The 19,771-nt window shown below is 35.1% G+C and overlaps 1 protein-coding gene and 1 non-coding gene across 2 annotated transcripts; both read left to right on the top strand.

The window, feature by feature from the left end:
* The first annotated feature begins 124 nt into the window (after positions 1-124).
* PPP1R2 (protein phosphatase 1 regulatory inhibitor subunit 2) lies at positions 125-19,452 on the top strand. The gene is made up of 6 exons (XM_059064907.2): positions 125-645; positions 9,393-9,500; positions 11,225-11,302; positions 11,841-11,938; positions 17,101-17,268; positions 19,259-19,452. The coding sequence occupies exons 1-6, from the start codon at positions 524-526 to the stop codon at positions 19,303-19,305; spliced, it is 621 nt and encodes a 206-aa protein (XP_058920890.1). The 5' UTR covers positions 125-523; the 3' UTR covers positions 19,306-19,452.
* On the top strand, positions 12,426-12,545 carry LOC131757887 (U6atac minor spliceosomal RNA). The gene has a single exon (XR_009336035.1). It is a non-coding gene; the product is annotated as a U6atac minor spliceosomal RNA (small nuclear RNA).
* Positions 19,453-19,771: the final 319 nt, after the last annotated feature.

The following is a 19,771-nucleotide window of genomic DNA, read 5'->3' as shown; positions in this document are numbered from 1 at the left end:
ATATGAACCTGATGAAGTGGTGGGAGCGAGGGTGCTTGGAGAGATGTACAGCTCGGTACAAAGTCCAGCCGGAAACTTCTCTGGTTTCCTCACCCAGAGCCCCAGCCACTGCAGGGGAGAGCTCACCGAGAGGGCCGGGAAGGGGCGGGGCGAGAACCATGCCCACCTCCTCGCCCCGCCCCCGCCCCTCCCCAGATATCGCGAGAGGGCGGGCCCGCTTGGGTTTGGTGTCGGCGTCGCTCCGGCGTTAGGCCGGCTTCTCTCCGCGGGCCGCGGGTAAAGTACGGGTGGCCTAGGGGCTGTAAGGGCCGCTAGCCACGCGGCGTCGGCTGGACGCCAGAGCGTCCAAGTCGTTGTGTCGTGACAACGACTCTGGTGGCTGTTTCCGCGACAGCAGGTGCGGCCGCTTCAGCCCCAGGCGGGCTTGGCGGCTGATTGGCAAGTCTCTGCTCGCGCCCAGCCCTTTCCTTCCTGTACCCGGCGCCAAGCAGCGACGCTGAGCCGACCGCCGGAGCGGCGGGCAATGGCGGCCTCGACGGCCTCGCACCGGCCCATCAAGGGGATCCTGAAGAACAAGAGCTCTACGACTTCTTCTGTGGTGGCATCGGCCGAACAGCCCGGCAGGAGTGTCGAGGAAGAGCTGAGGTAAGAGCCGCGAGGGACGGCCATCGTCGCCCGGGTCGGCCTGGCCAGCCCCTTCTTCCCCGCCTGGGCGGCCTCGCCCTCCCCGCCCCCCGGCACTGTTGCCGACCCCCAGCCCGACCCCGGACCCCAAGCCCGAGCGCGGCGGGCGGCCGGGCGGGGCGGCTGCGTAGATGCGGCCCTTGTGCCGCTCGGGTCTCCCTCCGCCGGCCAGGCTGAGGGGTGGAGTGATTATAAAGAAGACAGGAGCTATGACGTTTGTTGTGTGGCGTTTTTTAAAAGTGTATACGCATATATAATAATTTTAAAACATACACCATGATTTTTGAGCCTCTGGAAATTGGGAATATTAAAGAATCAAGTTGAAGTTAAAGCTTCACCTGTTTAGCATTTATTATTTCTTCACCTTGTATCCGAGTGTCTAAAATTCAGTGATTAAAGTGTATTTTCTTGGCTTGGGAGCCCTTTAAGATCTAGTCTCAAGCTAATAAGAGACTCCTCCGAAAAAGAGATAATTTCTCCATTTTTCTAATTACCCTTCTGCCATAGTCGTTCCTTTTTAGGTGAACATTATCACAAGAATAATGCCACATTCACTCTCTTGGGTCCTGGTTTGTCATTATCTCTGCATTAAAAGAAACCGAAATTTTCCCAGTCTGATCTATATTTAATGGAAAGCTATTTATTACTAATTATTTTTGCATCTGCAACGAGAGTTTGAGCGCTTTCTAGTCTTTGTTCCTCTTGAAAGACATATGTAAGCTCAGAACAGTTCAGAAAGTACCAACTTAAAATGATCCCGTGATAATTTAGTTGCTTTTGCATCCTCACAAATACGTATGTGAGGAGATGTTGACCCACAGCATTGTGTGTGATAGTAAATAATTGGGAACAACACAAGGTCCATTAAGAAGGACTGGTGAAATATTAATTATGGTACATTAGTATAATGGGAAAACAGACCAGCCTTTAAAAAGAATGAAATAGATGTTAATGCGCAGAGAAAGATATCCAAGGTGCAGTCCTCAATGGGGGGAGGGGGAAAAAGGTGCAAAACCGTATATATAGTGTAAAATATAACACTGGGTCCTCAGGGGCTTGGGTGTTCTAAGATACTAAACACATAAGGACTCTATATTCTGGAAATAAGGCCTAAGAAAAGTTGTTGAAATCTGTGAAGTCATAAAGCTAAAATGAGGATGTTCCCGAAAACTTTGAATATTGGAACTAGGGCACACCTGTTCAAAAGGATCATTTTAGGGCTATAAAAGGAACTACAGTTTGGTGATGGTAAATTTATGGGGGTTTGTGTTACCTTGAGGAAAACATTAAGTAGGATCACAGCTCAGAATCATGGCCTTTGGGGGTTGGAAAGGACCTTAATTTGTCTAGCACCTCTCCTACTCACACTCTCTTTTGGATGCTTGACTCACATTCTCCAACATGCAATTTTCTAACCTATATTTCTAACCTCTGTTTGGGGTAAGCCGCTTCATATGAGAAGGGGGGGTTATTGAAATGGAATTAAGAAAAGTCTTACCAGAGCATAGCTATAACAGGAAGACCAAGATAGTTTTAATAACAAAACAAACTGTGGAAGGCTCTTATATGATTTCAGGGTGTTCAGCAGCCAGAATGTGGTTCACACTGGCATTTAAGTTATTTACCTATTCTCCAGTGTGAGCTTCTTTTTGTTTGGCTACCAAGTAGCTTATTACTTTCTTCTGTCTTTCGCTGCTGCTTCTGTTTATTCTCAACTTTGGTCTGTTGTAATTTCTGGTGGCCCCACTCTGTTGGCCTCTTTATATAATTGACTGGGGTTTACCTCCAGATCCTTCTGCCTGGAAAGCCGCCATACTAGACTGTCTCACCTACATAGGGGCTGCTCCTTCTTTAGGAGCTGCTAACAGGAAGGGGGCCTTTTGCAAGGCAGTTGACTTTGACTTGTGTAAATTAGGAGGTTATAGTCCTGTCTTCAAAGGCAGCTACCAAGCCCTAATTCATTGAGGTTTATGATGTTTGGTTCTAAGTAGTAAAAGGGGATGGGTTTTTTCATGATAAGTGTTATTTGACTGGAAAGCAAATAAACTAATTCTATTGGTAATACAGTACACATTATTATTTATGGCACAGCTCATGCAAACAATATTAGTGACTTTATGAGAGCCTCTTTGAACAGAAACAATGAAAGTATAGGTGAACACATTTGAAACAAACTTTTTGTAATGTTTAAGTACAACCAGTATTTTCCCTTTCGTGTATAAAGGACCGAAATAAATAGCTCTTTCAAGTACAATGCACTTAAAATTCAGAAACTAAAAAGTATAGTGTAATGGTCTAACTTCAAATGTTGGAACCAGAGTATTAGGCAAAATAATCTCATATTAATGTGAAAATGACCGGGGATTTAAGTCAGTTCTCACTGTTCTCAGTAGTGACATTCTATAAAGTCACCACAAACACTGAGTTAGTTAATACTGAACTGTTACTCCTAGGGGGAATACAGACTTAGGTTCCTGTAAGCCTCTGGTCACAACATTTTCATCAACCAATCAGTCCATAACCTTTTAAAATTTCTGTTTCTGTTTAAAGACACCTAATTTTATACATATTGTTGATTCATCAACATTGAACAAATGGCCAATAGCACTATAACTTATGCCCGAATTAAGTTTATCTAACACATACTTTCTCCATAAGACACATAACAATCTTCTTGGGCTTAGGAGCACTGGACAGCACTTAAGCACGATCTTTGGGAGCCGTTTTGAACAGTTAATTCACCAAAAAAGCAAAAAACATGGTACTAAATAGATAAACAGGACACATTTACAGTAAGAGAGCTGAAGCAAGAAGGTTTAATCTCAGATGGGAACATGTGCATTGGACAACTCAAATTTTTCCCTGCTCTATGCGTGTCTGAGAGAGACAGAGAAATCTCCTCAAGTATTGATTTTGGAGTTACAGATAAATTTTGGCAAGTAGTCAGATTTACAAATACAGAATCCACGAATAACCATACCTTTTATTGGTGCCATTATCATGTGAAGTACAGTGGTAGTTTCCCTTTTCTGCACAAACCACTCCCCACCCCAACGCTATCAGTTGTGAGAGGGTATAATTTAACAGAACATTTTATTTAACATAAAGAGATGTTACTAAAGGATTTTTTTTAAGTCATGAGTTGTGCTATTCCAGTGGTCTCTAAACTTTTTGATTGTGCATCATTTTAGTAGGAAAAACTTGAAATGTTTCAAATGTTTGTTTATGATTTATATACATATACTACTACCATTAGATAATACCTCAAGATTCAATATATACTTAAAGTGAGGTTTATATACTGCCGTATTTCAAGTAGTCTTTAGGATTTTTTTAATACAGTTCTTGTCCAACCTTTTTTTTTTTTTTTAAATGTCCGGGTGGTGTTATCTTCTTATTCTCTATACTTTGCATTGGTACTGTTATCTTCAGTGAGTGGTTTCTTTAGGTACTATTTGTCAGGTACCACTTTTTGAGGGTTAGTTCAATTAAAATTGGATAGAGTCTGTAAATTCACATAATTAGGCATAGATAATGTCAGTATATTGCAGCACCCTGCTCAACTAATTAGAACACCACTGTCATCATTATGATTGTAGAATTCCCATTCTTTCTGGATACTTTGAATATAGTGAACAGCCTGTGAAGGTGAGACATAACAGATCTAGTGAGTAAGTTCGTGTGTTTCATCAAAAACAAGACACCATTGATTCTAAGATGTACCATGATTTTAGGTAGCACCAAGAAAGAAAAAAATACTGCCAATTATAAGATGCCATCCATTTTAAGATATATTCTGTTTTCAGAAATATTAAAGTGAGAAAAATGTTCATTTGGAATTGTTGAAAATATAATATTGTGTTACTAAAGCCTATCTTATTCGAAGTGTTACAGGTTAGTGATTAATATGGGGCCAGATTGCCTGGGTTCAGATCCTCTTTGCTACTTATTAGCTCTGTGACTTACAGTGCGTTATTCATTATATCCCTGCCTAGTTTAATTATTAAATGAGTTACTAAATGTAAAGTGTTTAACCCAGTACCTCACCCTCAAATGTTGGTCTTATTCTATTAGAAATACAGAAATCTAATTTTCCCCACTTTTGGGGTTGTTGTACACAGTATGCTTTGGATTCACTGTGTTCAACTCAAATTCTGTAGTAGTCTTAGGTAATGTAGGCAAATTCTGCTTGGAAAAATAGTGCTTAAATTAATTTCCTTTAATATAATTTTACATAAGCATGCTTCAGCTTTGTCTTTTTCGGCCTATAAAGGGATGTGGAATACGGTCAAAGGCCTACTGAGTAAAGTTTTCCAAAAGTGACCTTTTATTTACTAATTGCTTTTATTGTTAAGTCTTAGTTTAATTGTTCAAGCTTCAAAGGCTTGTACTTTGTCAACCTACAGAAGTTGAATCTTCATTTAAGAAAGAACCATTTCTTGAAATGTGGGGTTAAAGTTTAACACATTGAAGCAAAATCCTGCTTCCCACTCCAAACTTGGCTAAAACTGTAAAAACGAGAAGGTCACAAGCAGCAAGAAGTATGAGTAGGTCTTTGAGATGGCATCATATGAGCTATCAAAGTGAAAGTGAGAATTGGTGACTTTTTCTGGTGCAGATTTAGGCTGCCGGAAAACCAATCACCCAAGAGGGAGGAGGGAGCTGAAACTAGCAGGTGCTTTCACCCTCACAGCAGATCTTCAGTGTAAGTGGTACTGCGCCTATTTTTTGTAAGTGGAGATCATGACCCAAAGGTCACACGAACAGTTTGTGGTAGTACTGGGAATAAACCAAGTTCACTCCTTGGGTTTTGTTACTCAACTGATGTTAATTCTACCAAAATTTAAGAGATGCTAATTTCCATATCCAGTGTCCTCTGCAGACAGTTTCTTCGACTTCATTATTTTCCTCCTAAGAACTTCCAGCATTCTTTGGAGTCTGTTGTTTTATGCTCTTACTGAAAGTTCATGGTTTTGCAAGATAATATCTTCTCTGGATCTTGACAATTTAAGGTTCTTTTTCTCTTAGTATTGTGGTGAAGATGTGGAGTGAAGCTTTGGATATATAAAACTTTAATACTGTTTATAGTAGATAGTAAACTAAATGGCAAGCGAATGGGAAAAATTTAGGTTATATGTAATGTGGTTCTATATAATATGGCTTAAACCTTATATATATCTTTGAGTTAAATATAATATGGTTTAAACCTTCTCATAAATTTGAATGAGTTCTTTACATTTATGTAGATATAAAGAACTCACTCAAATTAATGGGAATGTTTCCAGTAAATAGGCAAAGGATGTAAACAATTCACACAAGGAAAGTAAAATAAGCATTTTTTCATATTATTTATTAGGTATTGAGCAGAGAAACATAAAACAGCGTTTAAATATCAATTTATACCTCTCAGGTGGCAAAAACACACACACATATCCAATCCTGACAAAGTTTTGGCAGTTATTTGGGGACATTACAAATAGTCCTCTCTTTAAAAAAAAAAAAAAAAGCTATATGGCAACATGGAGTGAACTACAAAGCTCTTGATAAATTTAACCCAGATATGCTTGTCCTAGCAAATTATCCTGAAAAGTCATTGAATACAATATGCACAAATGTTCATTTCTGCTTTATTTTAAGTAGGAAGATACTGAATTTAATCTAAATATCTAATATTAGGTAAATATTTTGTTATTGAATATTATGCATGTAATATTAAAAAGGTAAAGACTAGAAAATACAAGCAGCTTATGATAAAATACATATACTGAAATAGAAGCTATTTTTATATATACTGTTTCATCTATATTTTTATATATACTAATAGCTTGGGTATTTTTTTGTATATGTTAGAGTGGAAAGAATATACAGAAATCAAAATTGTTAGTGGGTTAAGGTACTAGGATGTGGTTCTTAAATTTTATCCTTCATTTCAAGAAAACATCATTTCTTCTTATATCCTACAATTCAGTTCTTTTTCTTCTATCATTATCTCACAGAACAGATTTGCAGGGTGTTTGGGGGTACCTCTGTAGCTTCAAAGGGCCATCTTCATTCTTCTAATGATGATAAATTGTCATTTTAATTCAATATTGTTAGCATCACTTAGGAAGTAGCTTGTTTTACTTTGAGATTAAGACACACCTAACAAAGTCAATTTGTATGTGTTTATTTTTTTAATATTTTATTGTAATTTAATCCACATACAGAAAAGTATATTAGATGTAATTTTAAAGCTTAAGGAATAGTTATAAAGCAAACACCCCTATAACCGCCATACTGGTCAAGAAGAATGTTTCCATCACCTCAGAAATGTCTCCTGTCTGGGACTTCCCTGGTGGCCCAGTGGGTGGGACTCCACGCTCCCAATGCAGCCGGCCCGGCCGGTTCGATCCCTGGTTGGGAACTAAATCCCTCATGCATGACACAACTAAGATCTGGTGCAGCCAAAATAAATAATAAATAAATAACTTTTAAAAAACAGAAGGAGAAAGAAAAGAAATGTCTCCTGTCCTTTCCAATCACAGTCTCCTCCTCCCCTGTAATATAATCACTATCCTGACTTTTATGGTAATTCCCTAAGTATACATCCCTATACACTTTAGTTTTTGCGTGCTCCTGAACTTTATATAAATAGATATGTGCTAGTTATCTTTTACAATATCTTTAATAGGGAATCTTAATTGGACTGTGTTAATACAGGTTTTATGAAACTTTTACCTGTGCTTTTGTGTTTCTGACTCAGACTTAACTCTGGCTTATCATTTCAGAGGCCTTGTCTTATCAGGAGGGAACATTGAGTTACCATATAATGGGTCTCCCTTTGTCTATTAATTGAATTGCTTTCATCACAAAATTAATCCAATTCTCTTAAAATTTGTATATGTCTTTAATTATCCTTCTAATCAGAAGCTTCTTGATCATTTCTGCTGCCTAAAATCTTTAAAGTGTATCTCTTTTCACTGTGAGTTTCCTTATGTAGAATATGACCAAGAGAAGACCTCAATCATTTGCTTTCTAAATTTACAGAAATTTGTAGATAATAGATCTATTTAGCAAAATAAAAATCTGAAACTGTAGATTTGGTCAAATAGAAAACTGACTGCTTTTTAGAAAAACTCATTCTGTAGCAGATCATAAATATTTCAAAATCATTTAAATTTTGAATCTTGTGGGACAGTGGGAGAAGGCATTCATACATAAGCAATTTAAACATTTTTTCAGAATGCCTTATTGCAAGCCAGTCTCACAGTGCTAAGTGAGATATGGTTTCAGGACTTTTAACAAAACTTTAGATTTAAAAATCCTAAAAATTCCATATTTTATAAATTCCATGTAGAGTAAATACAGCCCAAGAGAGAATGTTTGTTGGGCTTGCCTATAGTAACAGGACTAACGAAGGGTAAGTGAAACTTGAACCTTAAACATCTATCTCCCAGTTGTATGTTACTGTTTTGTTTTTTTTTTCACCACAAGACCAGCTATTACTCTGATGGTCAGAAACTAGGCATCTAAAGAAATCAATACTATTGTAAAGCACCATCTATATACACAGTCTAGTTCAGTCAAGTGTTATATACATACACACACTAGCAACATTTAAGTTTGATTAGTTGAAAATTCAGGTGAATACCTTGCTGAATGAATAAAACAGCAGTTCTTTAAAGAAGAAATGTTACTTCTGTGCTTTAAAAATAAATGACCCATTAATTTTTAGCTTCTTATAAACTTAAGATTTTGATTTTTTTCATGGTGAAGAAACTTCTGTTTGGTGGTGCTGGGGAATGGGAGTTGTAGTGTCAGTCACCTGTGGAGTATATCTAGGCCAACCTTTGCCTCTTGATAAAACTAAGCGTAAGTAGGCTTAAAAGGAAGTTGTAGTTAATAGTACTTAGTCTGCAATTGAATATTATTCAGTTAGGCCAAGGAAAATATTCCTGTTGTATTCTTTATCAAACTGTTTTTATCAAACTATTTTATCAAACTATTAAAAATATATTGTAGATCCAAAATCCTTAACTACTGAGATCAGGCAATGTGTAAATTCCAGCTTTTGCTGTTATTCTATAGGCCAGATGAAGATTAAACATGTCACAATGAAATAGTTTTTTGAATGCCTGGTGAAGAATCTGATTACCCCTCATGTCCACAGGTTCTGCATCCTCAGATTCAGCCAATCATGGATCAAACATATTCTGGAAAAAAAATTTCCAGAAAGTTTCAAAAACCAAACTTGAATTTGCCATGTGCCAGCAACTATTTGCATTGTATTATATTGTATTTACAACTATTTGCATAGCATTTACATTGTATTAGGCGTTATAAGTAATCTAGTAATGAACTAAAGTATACGGGAGGATGTGCAGAGATTATATACAAATATGCCAAGTTATAGAAGAGATTTGAGCATCCTTGGATTTTGGTTATCTGTTCAGTCCTGGAACCAATCCCCTGAGGATACCGAGGGACAGCTGTAATGTGTTTTTAATATGTGGGCACTAAGTATTCTGTAAAATATTTACTGACACTTTATTGTAGTTACTTATGGCTTTTACCCAAGTCAGTTTCTGTTCCAAGAAAGTAGATGTAAAAATAGAAGTTAGCAGTCAAATAGAAATTGCAGTGTGGGATTTGGATGTTTGTGAATTTTAGATGTGTACATTTTATATCTTTTATTACATTGAGGAAAATTTTTTTTCTTATTATTTTAGTAAAAAGTCCCAGAAGTGGGATGAAATGAACATCCTGGCGACATATCATCCAGCAGACAAAGACTATGGTTTAATGAAAATAGATGAACCTAGCACTCCTTACCATAGGTAATGTTTTGTACACAGCATTCCTTTTTTGACTTGTTTCCATTTTGCATTTGACATGAGCTTCTGGATAACAGATGATTTGAATCTTTGTCTGTTTTTTTATATTTGTTACTGGAACACTAATTAATAACCCAACTGCATATTTTTGTGTAATAGTAAAAGTAATATGGAACTTTATGGAATCCATTTTTTACATTATAATTATAGTAGTAAATGTTTATTCATTGCACCTCCGTGGTCCCTAGCTGCTAATGATATATACAAAGTGGCTTTTGCCTTCCTTCAAGTCATCTATTTGTAAAGGAAGATGAGAGCTGGGCTTGTTTGCTTCCTAAGTAGATATCAGGGGCTTATTCATTCTCTTTGCAGAAAGGGATAACTTAACAGATGGTAACTCTTTTTTAACCCATGCAAAGACAAGTGGACATTACTACTATTTCATGTCCTTATTTTTGAACTTACATGATATTGTAGTTCATATAATTGCATTGTAATTGTTAGTTTTGAGTCTTCTAGACTCAAATGACTCATTATCATTTTTTTAATTAGTTGTAAAATGATAGTGTATGGCTATAGTTTGTATGAAGACAAAACTAAGGCACCAGTAAACATAATGAGATTCTAAATAAGTTAGAAATACCTAATTCAGATCATGCCTAGATTGTATTGAAAAAAAAAAAAGATTTTCAGGACTGAAATATTTTGTATTTGTCACTGAAGTAAAGCGACATAAATCCAGAAGTTACTATTAAAATAGAGTTAAAGAAATTCTGTTTTAAATCAATGGATGAAACTTTGGAAGATAGTAGAGATAACTTGATAACAGCAAAAACAGTAAAAACAAGAATTAACATGATTGTGACAAGGGGAGAAAAATAATGAAATAGGAGGTACAGATACTGAAACTCAGTACTAATAAAGCTTGAGGGAAAAAGTAGACATATCACTTATGAAAGTGATCCTTATTTTTCTCCTAATTACAGGTATATACTTTAAAACATAACCTAAAACTTTTATTGTACCAGAAGCCAAAGTCAATGCTTTCTTCCTTTTCAATAAAGGTAGTAGACATCCCTTATCTGTGTTGGTTGGAGATATCTATCCTAAAAAAATTAAGATCAAACATGATTCAAAAATAAATAGCTGTAGCCATTATTTTAAAACTGTTTATATTTAAATAATAAAGATAACCATTTTTCACAATTTTGTGGGGAGCAAATTTTTCATTAGAGAGTAGATTGGGAAAGCTAAATAGCTTTTAAACTTCCTGAATTAGGTCTTAGGATCTAATTTTGTTATTTTACCTAACCTGGGTCTACATAGATCATTTGTGTCTTATCTTCAGGTTGATATACAAACATATATTCTAAAGCTGGATAGGGTTCTTTTGCATTATTTTTTCCCTGCCACTGGATGGACTAACTGAAGTTTTTTTTTTTCCCCTCCAGATGAGTCGCGTTTTCAGTATTTATTTTCATGGTTGCAGTGGGGTTTTTTTTGCATGTTTTTTCTTTTTTAAAAATTATTTGAAGGCTTTTCTTGATTGGTGCTATACTTTTAAATATTTGCAGCAAATAGAAACTGTAAAATTAAACTTCAAAGACGACAACAGAGCCATAAATACATTGATACTTTTAGTCAATAGAATTATGTTTCCCTACCTTGTTTTCCTGCTTGAAAAATTATAGTTCAGGTATTAATTTATAATGTGCTTATCATCCTAGTATGGTAGGTGATGATGAAGATGCACTGAGTGATTCAGAAACCACTGAAGCCCTGACCCCAGATATCTTAGCTAGGAAGTAAGTATTGATGACTATAAAGCATTTTTCTCATGCTGTTTATAATTCTGCGGAGTTAAAGGCATTTTACTTTACTTGTACAAGTGTAAATAAAAAGCATGTGCTAAATAAGTTTTTCTGGATTTTTCATAGCAACTTACATAGTCTTATTTCTAGGTTAAAATCAAGGTATGTAGATGAGAACCAGAAGCTGGTACACAGATTCCCTGTGTCAGTTCCCTGAGTGGAGGTTTTTCTGTTTTTGCTTTTTAATATCCTGCCACCTGGGTTTTAAAGATAGAAGTGAGAAAGGCAAAATAAGTTGAATTCCTGAAAAAAAGCTCTATTCCTTTGCTGTTCGTGGGTTTGTCAACTTCCACTCTTCTTGTTTATTGGTTTCTATATACAGTCTCACTCTCTTGCTTTTTATGTTCATCAGGTTATAGCTAGTTTATTAATGATCTTTAGATGTTTTTATGAGACTCAAAAGTTGAGTAAGACACTCAACTAATATAAGGCTATCACAGTATTGATTTCTTTGTAAATGATTGTTGTATAGATTAACTGCTGCTGCTGAAAGCTTGGAGCCAAAGTGTCGAGTTCGTGAACAAGAAAGCAGTGAAGATGAGGATAGTGACCTCTCACCTGAAGAACGAGGTAGTTTCTTTTACTGCTTTTAGCATTGCTAATAATTTTTGCTGAGATAAATCCATTATATAGAAGACTGTCAAATGATTTTCCTTTTTAGGAAGTGGATGGTGGGAGATTAAGGAGCAACATTTTTATAATTCAGATTCTACTTGTGTGGGTTTATTGTATAACAGCTCCACCCCCACCCCCCATTTCAAGAAAATATTGCTGTCTTTAAAGGAATTAACATGTGTTCCTTACTTTGTACTTTTTGTTCCTTTCTTTGTACCAAGCATCTATACCAGGTAGATGCTCAGTAAATATTTATTAAATTAATGCATTTAGGGTCATTGAGTGTTTGGATGATCTTAAAGTGGATAGCAGTAAGAGCTAATTTCTCAATTGCTTGTGCTTTTTCTGTATTAAGGCAGTGGTGAAGCTTACCAAATGAATGAAGATGGTCAGACTTGGAATAAAGATTTTTGTTAGGCCCCATTGAACAAAAAGAACAGAAGTGTCACAGGAAAGGAGATAAAGATAGCCCTCTCAACAAGGATGAAAGAGGCTCTTTTAGCCCACACAGTACATACACAGCAGTTAAGGCATTGCTACCTATTCATTGTTCCTGTTTTTACGAGTAATAGTTCTTATCTGTGGAGGTAAGGAAAGATGGAAGATATTTCACTTTGTTGCTTTTTATAATTTGAAGGATGTGAATGTATAATCTCAAGAATTGAAAATTGCTTATATAGTTTTATTTTCAATTATTTTTTAATAATTTATTTTAAATTTAATTTATTTATTTGACTGCGTTGGGTCTTCATTGGTGCGCGCGGGCTTACTCTAGTTGCGGCGAGTGGGGGCTCCTCTTCGTTGTGATGCGCGGACTTCTCATTGTGGTGACTTCTCTTGTTGTGGAGCACGGGCTCTAGGCACGCAGGCTTCAGCAGTTGTGGCTCACGGGCTCAGTAGTTGTGGCTCACGGACTCGAGAGCGCAGGCTCAGTAGTTGTGGCGCACGGGCTTAGTTGCTCCACGGCATGTGGGATCTTCCCAGACCAGGGATTGAACCTGTGTCCCCTGCATTGGCAGGCGGATTCTTAACCACTGCACTACCAGGGAAGTCCCTTCAGTTATTTTTAAAAGGGAAAACCAAGCCTATGTATAGGAAAAAAGATGCAAGAAAAACACACACACTCACAAAAAGGAAAAAAGAGATCGAGTATTTTGTTTACTTGAAGGCTTGAAATGCAGAAACTACCTGTACTGTAAAGTTTAGAAACTTTAGAACTAAGATTCTGAATATTTGCTAGTTAACTGTCAGGATCTTTGTTATGTGTAGCTGTAAAGGTACAATTTGCTATTCCCTCCTATCATCTTTAGAATGTAGTGTATTGAACAAAACTATGATAGTCTGAGCCTAAGTACTATATAAGAAAGAAATTTTATATATAGCATAATCTCAAATTGTATTATATTATCTTCTATCCTGAGTGACTTCCTGATTTGTTTTCCCAAAATATACCCCAAAGGCCCTTGAAAGGGGTTTCAGATAGAAATTTTTCCTAGAGTTTGTTGATTCCTTATTCTCTGAAAACGTGATATATTGAGAACAGGGAATTTTTTATTAACCTATTGTCAGTTTCATTAAGGGATTTTCCCTCAAATTGTAGTTCCAGGAGTTAGCCAGCAGGGGGAACCATTTTACTAGTTACAGTTTCACTAGTTCAAGTTCCCAGTAGTAGAGTTACTGATACAGGTGTTTATTGCTTTTAAATAAATTACATGTCTGAACAACCTTGTTTATTAAAGAAATTCTTAGAAAGTTTTATCTTGTAACTAGTAACATAACAATTAAAATATTGGCTATGGAGTCAGATAGATCTAAGTTTATACTCTAGGTATGTCACTTACCTAATTTGCCTAATTTCTCTGACCCTCAGTTTCCTGATTTCTAAATGGGGGGCTATAAAAATATTTAGAGTCATTTTTGAGTATTAAATGAGATAAAGAATTTAAGACACTTAGCACTGATTCTGGCATATTGTAAGTACTCAGTAAATATTAACTTTTAATAACTTAAAATAATTGGTATATTCTCCATTATATTATTTTGAAAAATAGCAAAAGAAAGTATAAAAAGGATAATTTACTTGTCAAGTTCACATAGATAGTTTATTATTAGGCTAGGCCTGAAATCTGAAAATTTTTCTACTCTTTGGCATTATGTTGCTCTGCCATACAAAAATTATAAGTAAAATTATATTCAAAGAAGGTTGAGACCACTTATGTTAGCTTTCTACAAAATGAATACATAAATTATATAATAAATTTTGAGTATTGCAAAACTAAAATATATAACAAGCAAAATCAAGTTTAATATCTCTTAGAATTAAAAAGAAATCATTTTCTTAGACTATTAGTATAAGTGACAAAAGAAAAATACCTTAAGATCAACTCTTAGGAACAAGAAACTACAAATTGAAATAGCGTCGTGGTGCCTTTCTTTTCTTTCAGATCAACAAAAATTAAAAAGAATGACAATTTCCCTTTTGGTGTGAATGTGGAGAAATAAGTTATTCATATACAGTTGGTGGGTGTGAAAAATGGTTTGGCTTTTCTGGATGGCGGTATGGCAACATATGAGCGAAAAGCTTTAAAAGAAAATGACACCCTTTGCTCTAGCAATTCAGTTACCCAGCCTTTATTTCAATGTTTCTCAAACATTTTTTACCAAGTGCCACTCAGTATACATGTAAACATAAAATTATAAAAATTAAAATTTCACAAAACATTAACTTAACCTTTACTATATGTGATATGTTCTATCTAGTTTATTTTGTTTTGTTTCATTTCTTTAAAATGCTGGTTATGACTTACTAAAGGATTATAAGGCACAGTTTAAAAAAACACTAACTAATGTTGAGAAAATAATAGAACAGATGCACAAAAGTGTATGTACAGTTGAACCTTTAACAACATGGGTTTGAACTGTGCAGGTCCACTTATACTAAATACCTACTACAGTACTACACAGTGTACAGTTGCTTGAATCCACAGATGCAGAACTGCGAATATGAAGGGTGAACTATAAAGTTATATGTGGATTTCAACTGTGAGGAGAGTAGGCACTCCTAACCCCCACGTTGTTCAAGGGTCAACTGTATATTACATCATAAAAAACAATGAAAATACAAAGGGAGAAATCAGAAACCTTTGACCAAGATAGGGGATTAAATTATAACTCACTACTTTATAACCTTTTAAAAATTATGTAAATCTGCTATGTACATGGCAGAATTTTACTCTGTCTTCATATACTTTATTGTCTAAACTCTGGATTATTTTAAGAGTGAAAGGGTCACTAATATAGCTCCATCAGACAATAGGCATAGACTGAGACTTCCTGGGACGTGGTCATTCTAACTATACAGTAAGTGAGAAAACAGCATATACATACAACAAGGTATGATTCATTTTTATAAAAAATACATTTTTAGAAAGAAGTCGAGTCATAAAATATTAATGATAATTTCTGAGTGAGGAGATTGAGTGATTTTTTTTTTAAGTTTCTATCTTTTTTTAAACTTTGTGAAAGTTTTTTTAAGTTGCATTAAAAGCACATGTGTTACTTTGTACTGAGAAAAAGTCTTACCTTTTTAGTAAATGTATCTGGTATTGGAGGCAATTAGAATCATTTTTTTGTTGTTTTTTAATCTTGGCTTTTACATCATCTGAAAATCATCACTAAAAATTTAGTCGAGGATTTGGTCTTTTATTGATTTTTTAAAAATTTTACTTTCTTCTACAATATGGTACTCTCAAAGAGTAAAACAAATCACAAAAGTAACTTAGAGAAGAAGAAAGATGGCTGGCAAGATCTTCTTGGTAGTTTGAGACAAATGTTTATGGGATGATGATATGGATGTTGATCTCAGAACTTTGCTTCTCCCAACCCAAATAGAGGCTGAAAAGTGATTGATCAGTAGTGACAACTGTAAATGCCAGTGTTTAGAACATAAATAAGTATAGATGATAAAAACTTAAAGGGAGGGACTTCCCTGGCAGTCCAGTGGTTAAGACTCTGCGCTTCCACTGCAGGGAATGCGGGTTCGATAGAGGGAATTAGGGGACATAAAGAAAGTACTTTGAATAGCCTTATTCTGAGAGATTTCTCTTATGCCTTTTTGGCATTAAAATATTTTTATGAATACCATAATAAACCTATGGTGAATGAGTTTTAATGCTCTTGACAAAATAAACAGTTGGCAATTTTATGTCGACTCCTTTTTTGTTTTTCAATTTACTGGTCTAAGAAATTCTAAAATCTTATAATATTTCTTAAACAGTTGATCTTTAAAGTGCTATCTTTTGATAAAATATGGTCAGTTGTGTTGATTTACAGCTATTTTTATGTTTCTGTGGTAAAGACTATACATAAAGAATAGTCTAGAATCACTTTACTGATCCTAATAACACATTTTTCTTAAAATTACTCTGGGAATGAGGTTATGTTTTTAGGCCAGCAATGTTTGGGTTTTGTTTTTTTTTTTTTTCCTCCCCCCGTCCCTTCTTCCCTCTCTCCCTCACTCTCTCGAGCCAGCAATGTTTAAAATCATGGCAATTTCTTAATGGAAAATAAGAATTTTTTAAAGGAATTTTTTCTGAACTATAAAAATAGAAAACTTGGAAACATTAAAATTACCCCATAGTTCCTTGACCCAGAATTAATGGCTGTTAATTGCCGAGTCTTATTTTGTGTGTGTGTGCACATGTGCATGCACGCAGGCTTTGTACATAGTATGTATATGGTATTATAGTTTTCCTTTTTTCCCATTCAACTCTATCTGGAGAATTTTCCTATATCTTTAAATTTCCTTCACAAATATAACTACTAATCGCTCTTACTCTTAGTCTCCCATTAAGATGTACTTGAAGCATCTAAGGCAAAGGTTGGTAAACTTTTTCTATAAATGGCCAGACAGAAAATATTTTAGGTTTTGAGGGCCATATGGTCTCTATTGCAACTACTCAGCTCTGCCATTGAGTACAAAAGCAGTCTTAAGCATTACAAAAACAAATGAGTGTGACTGTGTTCCAGTAACACTTTACTTACCAAATAGACTCAGGCTGTAGTTTGCCAATCTTTGAGCTAAAGACTTCCTACGCCTATTTTTTTGTATCTTGTAGAAAAAAAGCGACAGTTTGAAATGAAAAGGAAGCTTCACTACAATGAAGGACTGAATATTAAATTAGCTAGACAATTAATTTCAAAAGACCTACATGATGATGAGGAGGATGAAGAAATGTCAGAGACTGCAGCTGGAGAAAGCATGAATACAGAAGAATCAAATCAAGGTTAGGTGTTTTGAAAATATCACTGAGACACTTGTGATCCCTTGTACCTAAATAATATACTTTATTTTGCTCGCAACTTTGAAGAACCTCAGAAAATTTTGCTAAAATTGACTTTTTATGCCAAAAGTTTAGAAAATTTCAACCCCTGTTGGTCGGTTTCAAAATAATGTTTTTATGCTCAGAGTTGATTTAAGACCATATGTTATGTTATATGTCTATGTTGTTTGGTCTACTTGGCTTTAAGCAATGATGTTTGTCTTCATATTAAGCTATACTTCGTTTTTAATGGTTCAGATCATATTTTGTCTGTCATAACAATGTCAATTAAGGTTTAAACTTTTTAAAGAAACATGTTTTTAACATGGAAGATTTGTTTTAATGTCCCTTCAGGCATAAAGTATGTCCTGTCTTTCCAATGTTTATTCTTTTGACTGTTGGCTCAACAAATTATTTGGCTGATTTTTGTTTTGTTTTTAAGTCTCAGACAACCAGCCACTGCAGCCTACCAACTCTCGATCAGTCATAGGAAATTGATTTTATTTATTTATTTTTAATAAACTGTTATTCTGGCATTCAACAAAGGTGAATCTTCTATACCATTAATGCAGATTTTGTGCCCATCTGCCTACTCTTTGTGCTGCAAACTGGTGCTTTTGAGTGGAGATGTAACTTACTTTTATATGTTATTCCTTGGATGATTAAGTCTTAGGAAAGTTAATAATTATTATATTATTGTTTTGGTGAGCAGATATGAAATATAAGTGATTCTGTGGTAGAACCTGATGACCGTGCTCATTATAATAGCAGGATGACAATACTTTTTTGTTATTCCATGTTATGCTTTTGCGTTTCAGTTTGTTTCATACAGTGTCTTCTTTCCATTTTATTCACCATAGTCTGTTTAACTTGAACAAACTTTATCTTGAGTAATTATTGTTGTATGTCTCTCTCTTTAAATTTATTATCCATTTTTAGGTGACCTATCTCCTAGTTGGTCTTTGTTTCCTTATTACCTATATCTTGGTGATTTCTTTTTATGTATTCAATGCAGATGTTTCTGGGTTATAACTTTTCACCAATTTCTTCTCAGACTTTCAGTATCCATTTGTAGCGACTCTAACAAAGCATTGGGAATACCCTTCATTTGCCACTGGAAATTTGTACCAGCACCACTATGTCAAATGTTAAAGGGATTTGTTTTTTAAGCCACAGCTTTTGAAAAATAAATCTGACCTTTCGTCTGTCTCTGCTTCTAAAACATTGGATTTCACAGATTTAACGCATAAGTACATTTTTTTCATTTAAGTGTAATAGATGATTAAAGTTTGTGTTAACGCCGATTTTTCTTCAGTGGAGATTAAGTACTCCTTACATAGGAGTATATACTGCTTTGCTTCAATAACGTCCACAAAGATAGAAAAGACTACATAATAAGGCATAGAGAAGAAAGTTCATTATTTATTTTCTGCTCTTGGGCCCTTAAAAAAATTTTACCAGCTTTTAAAATCTCCAAGGATCTATGGCACCCATTACTTTTTTATCATTTTCCTTCTTTTTCCCCTCTTCTATACTCCTGCCCATCCCCACCTGTTTCATTACTGTTTTTATAAAAAGAAATGTGGCATGTTTAGACTCTCAGGAAATTTTGTATCATTTTTATATCATAAACACAAATATTTTATAGTTCTGGTTAGTTGAGTTGTAATAAACTCTTAGCTATCCACCTGTGATTTATTCACAAAAGTGTTCATCCTGAAACCTATTTGTCCTGTCACTTAAATAGATACGCCTGTTCTGCTCTTTATATTATTTACGGGGTATACAGATTCTTTCATATCATACTGATCAGTCTGCATGAAATATATCTTGTTTTTTAGATCTTCCTATTTGTTTATCATACGTAGCAGTGGAAGGAAACTTTAGCTCAGGTAGTTCCAAGTTTGGCAATACTCAACAAATTATGTTGCTGTTTTTTCTTTTATCATTGCAGGATCTACTGCATGTGACCAACTGCAAAACAAATCACAGAGCTCATAGAAGGGATCGTTCAGCACAGTAATTGTCAGATACAAACCCTGTTACTATAACATACTGCTTCTTGTTCTCTACAATTCATGATTTAAGTACCAAAATGCATACCAGTTATTATATATTGCCAAGAATTAAATAACTTTAGAGACTAAATAGACTGAAAATGCCTAATTGATACATATATTCTTGTGCCTAGTACTTTACCACAAATACAGCATAATGTCATCAGTCCAAAACTACATTACTTTTGTAAGAACACTGGTTAATTTGTATAAGATATATAGCTTTTTATGCTTTAGAAGTTAATATCTTTTGGGGAGGGAGAAGGGATCTAATTTATTTTCTTCACTTCTAGATGTGATAGCTCTTTTAAAAAGTTAGGTTTTTTTAAAAATCAAAATCCAATTGGAACAACAGATCATACAGGCTGATAAATATTCAGTCTGAAAAGTATTTTAACATGCATCTTCAA

Source organism: Kogia breviceps, chromosome 5 (assembly GCF_026419965.1).
Source record: "Kogia breviceps isolate mKogBre1 chromosome 5, mKogBre1 haplotype 1, whole genome shotgun sequence".
Lineage (NCBI taxonomy): Eukaryota > Metazoa > Chordata > Mammalia > Artiodactyla > Physeteridae > Kogia > Kogia breviceps.
The sequence above is the reverse complement of the archived record's forward strand: the minus strand, read 5'-3'. Positions and strand labels throughout refer to the sequence as shown.

Coding starts and splice junctions, on each gene's coding strand:
- PPP1R2 (XM_059064907.2), top strand. CDS start 524: ATGGCGGCCTCGACGGCCTCGCACCGGCCCATCAAGGGGATCCTGAAG. Junction 646..9,392: donor AGTGTCGAGGAAGAGCTGAG/GTAAGAGCCGCG, acceptor TTATTATTTTAG/TAAAAAGTCCCAGAAGTGGG. Junction 11,939..17,100: donor CCTCTCACCTGAAGAACGAG/GTAGTTTCTTTT, acceptor TGTATCTTGTAG/AAAAAAAGCGACAGTTTGAA.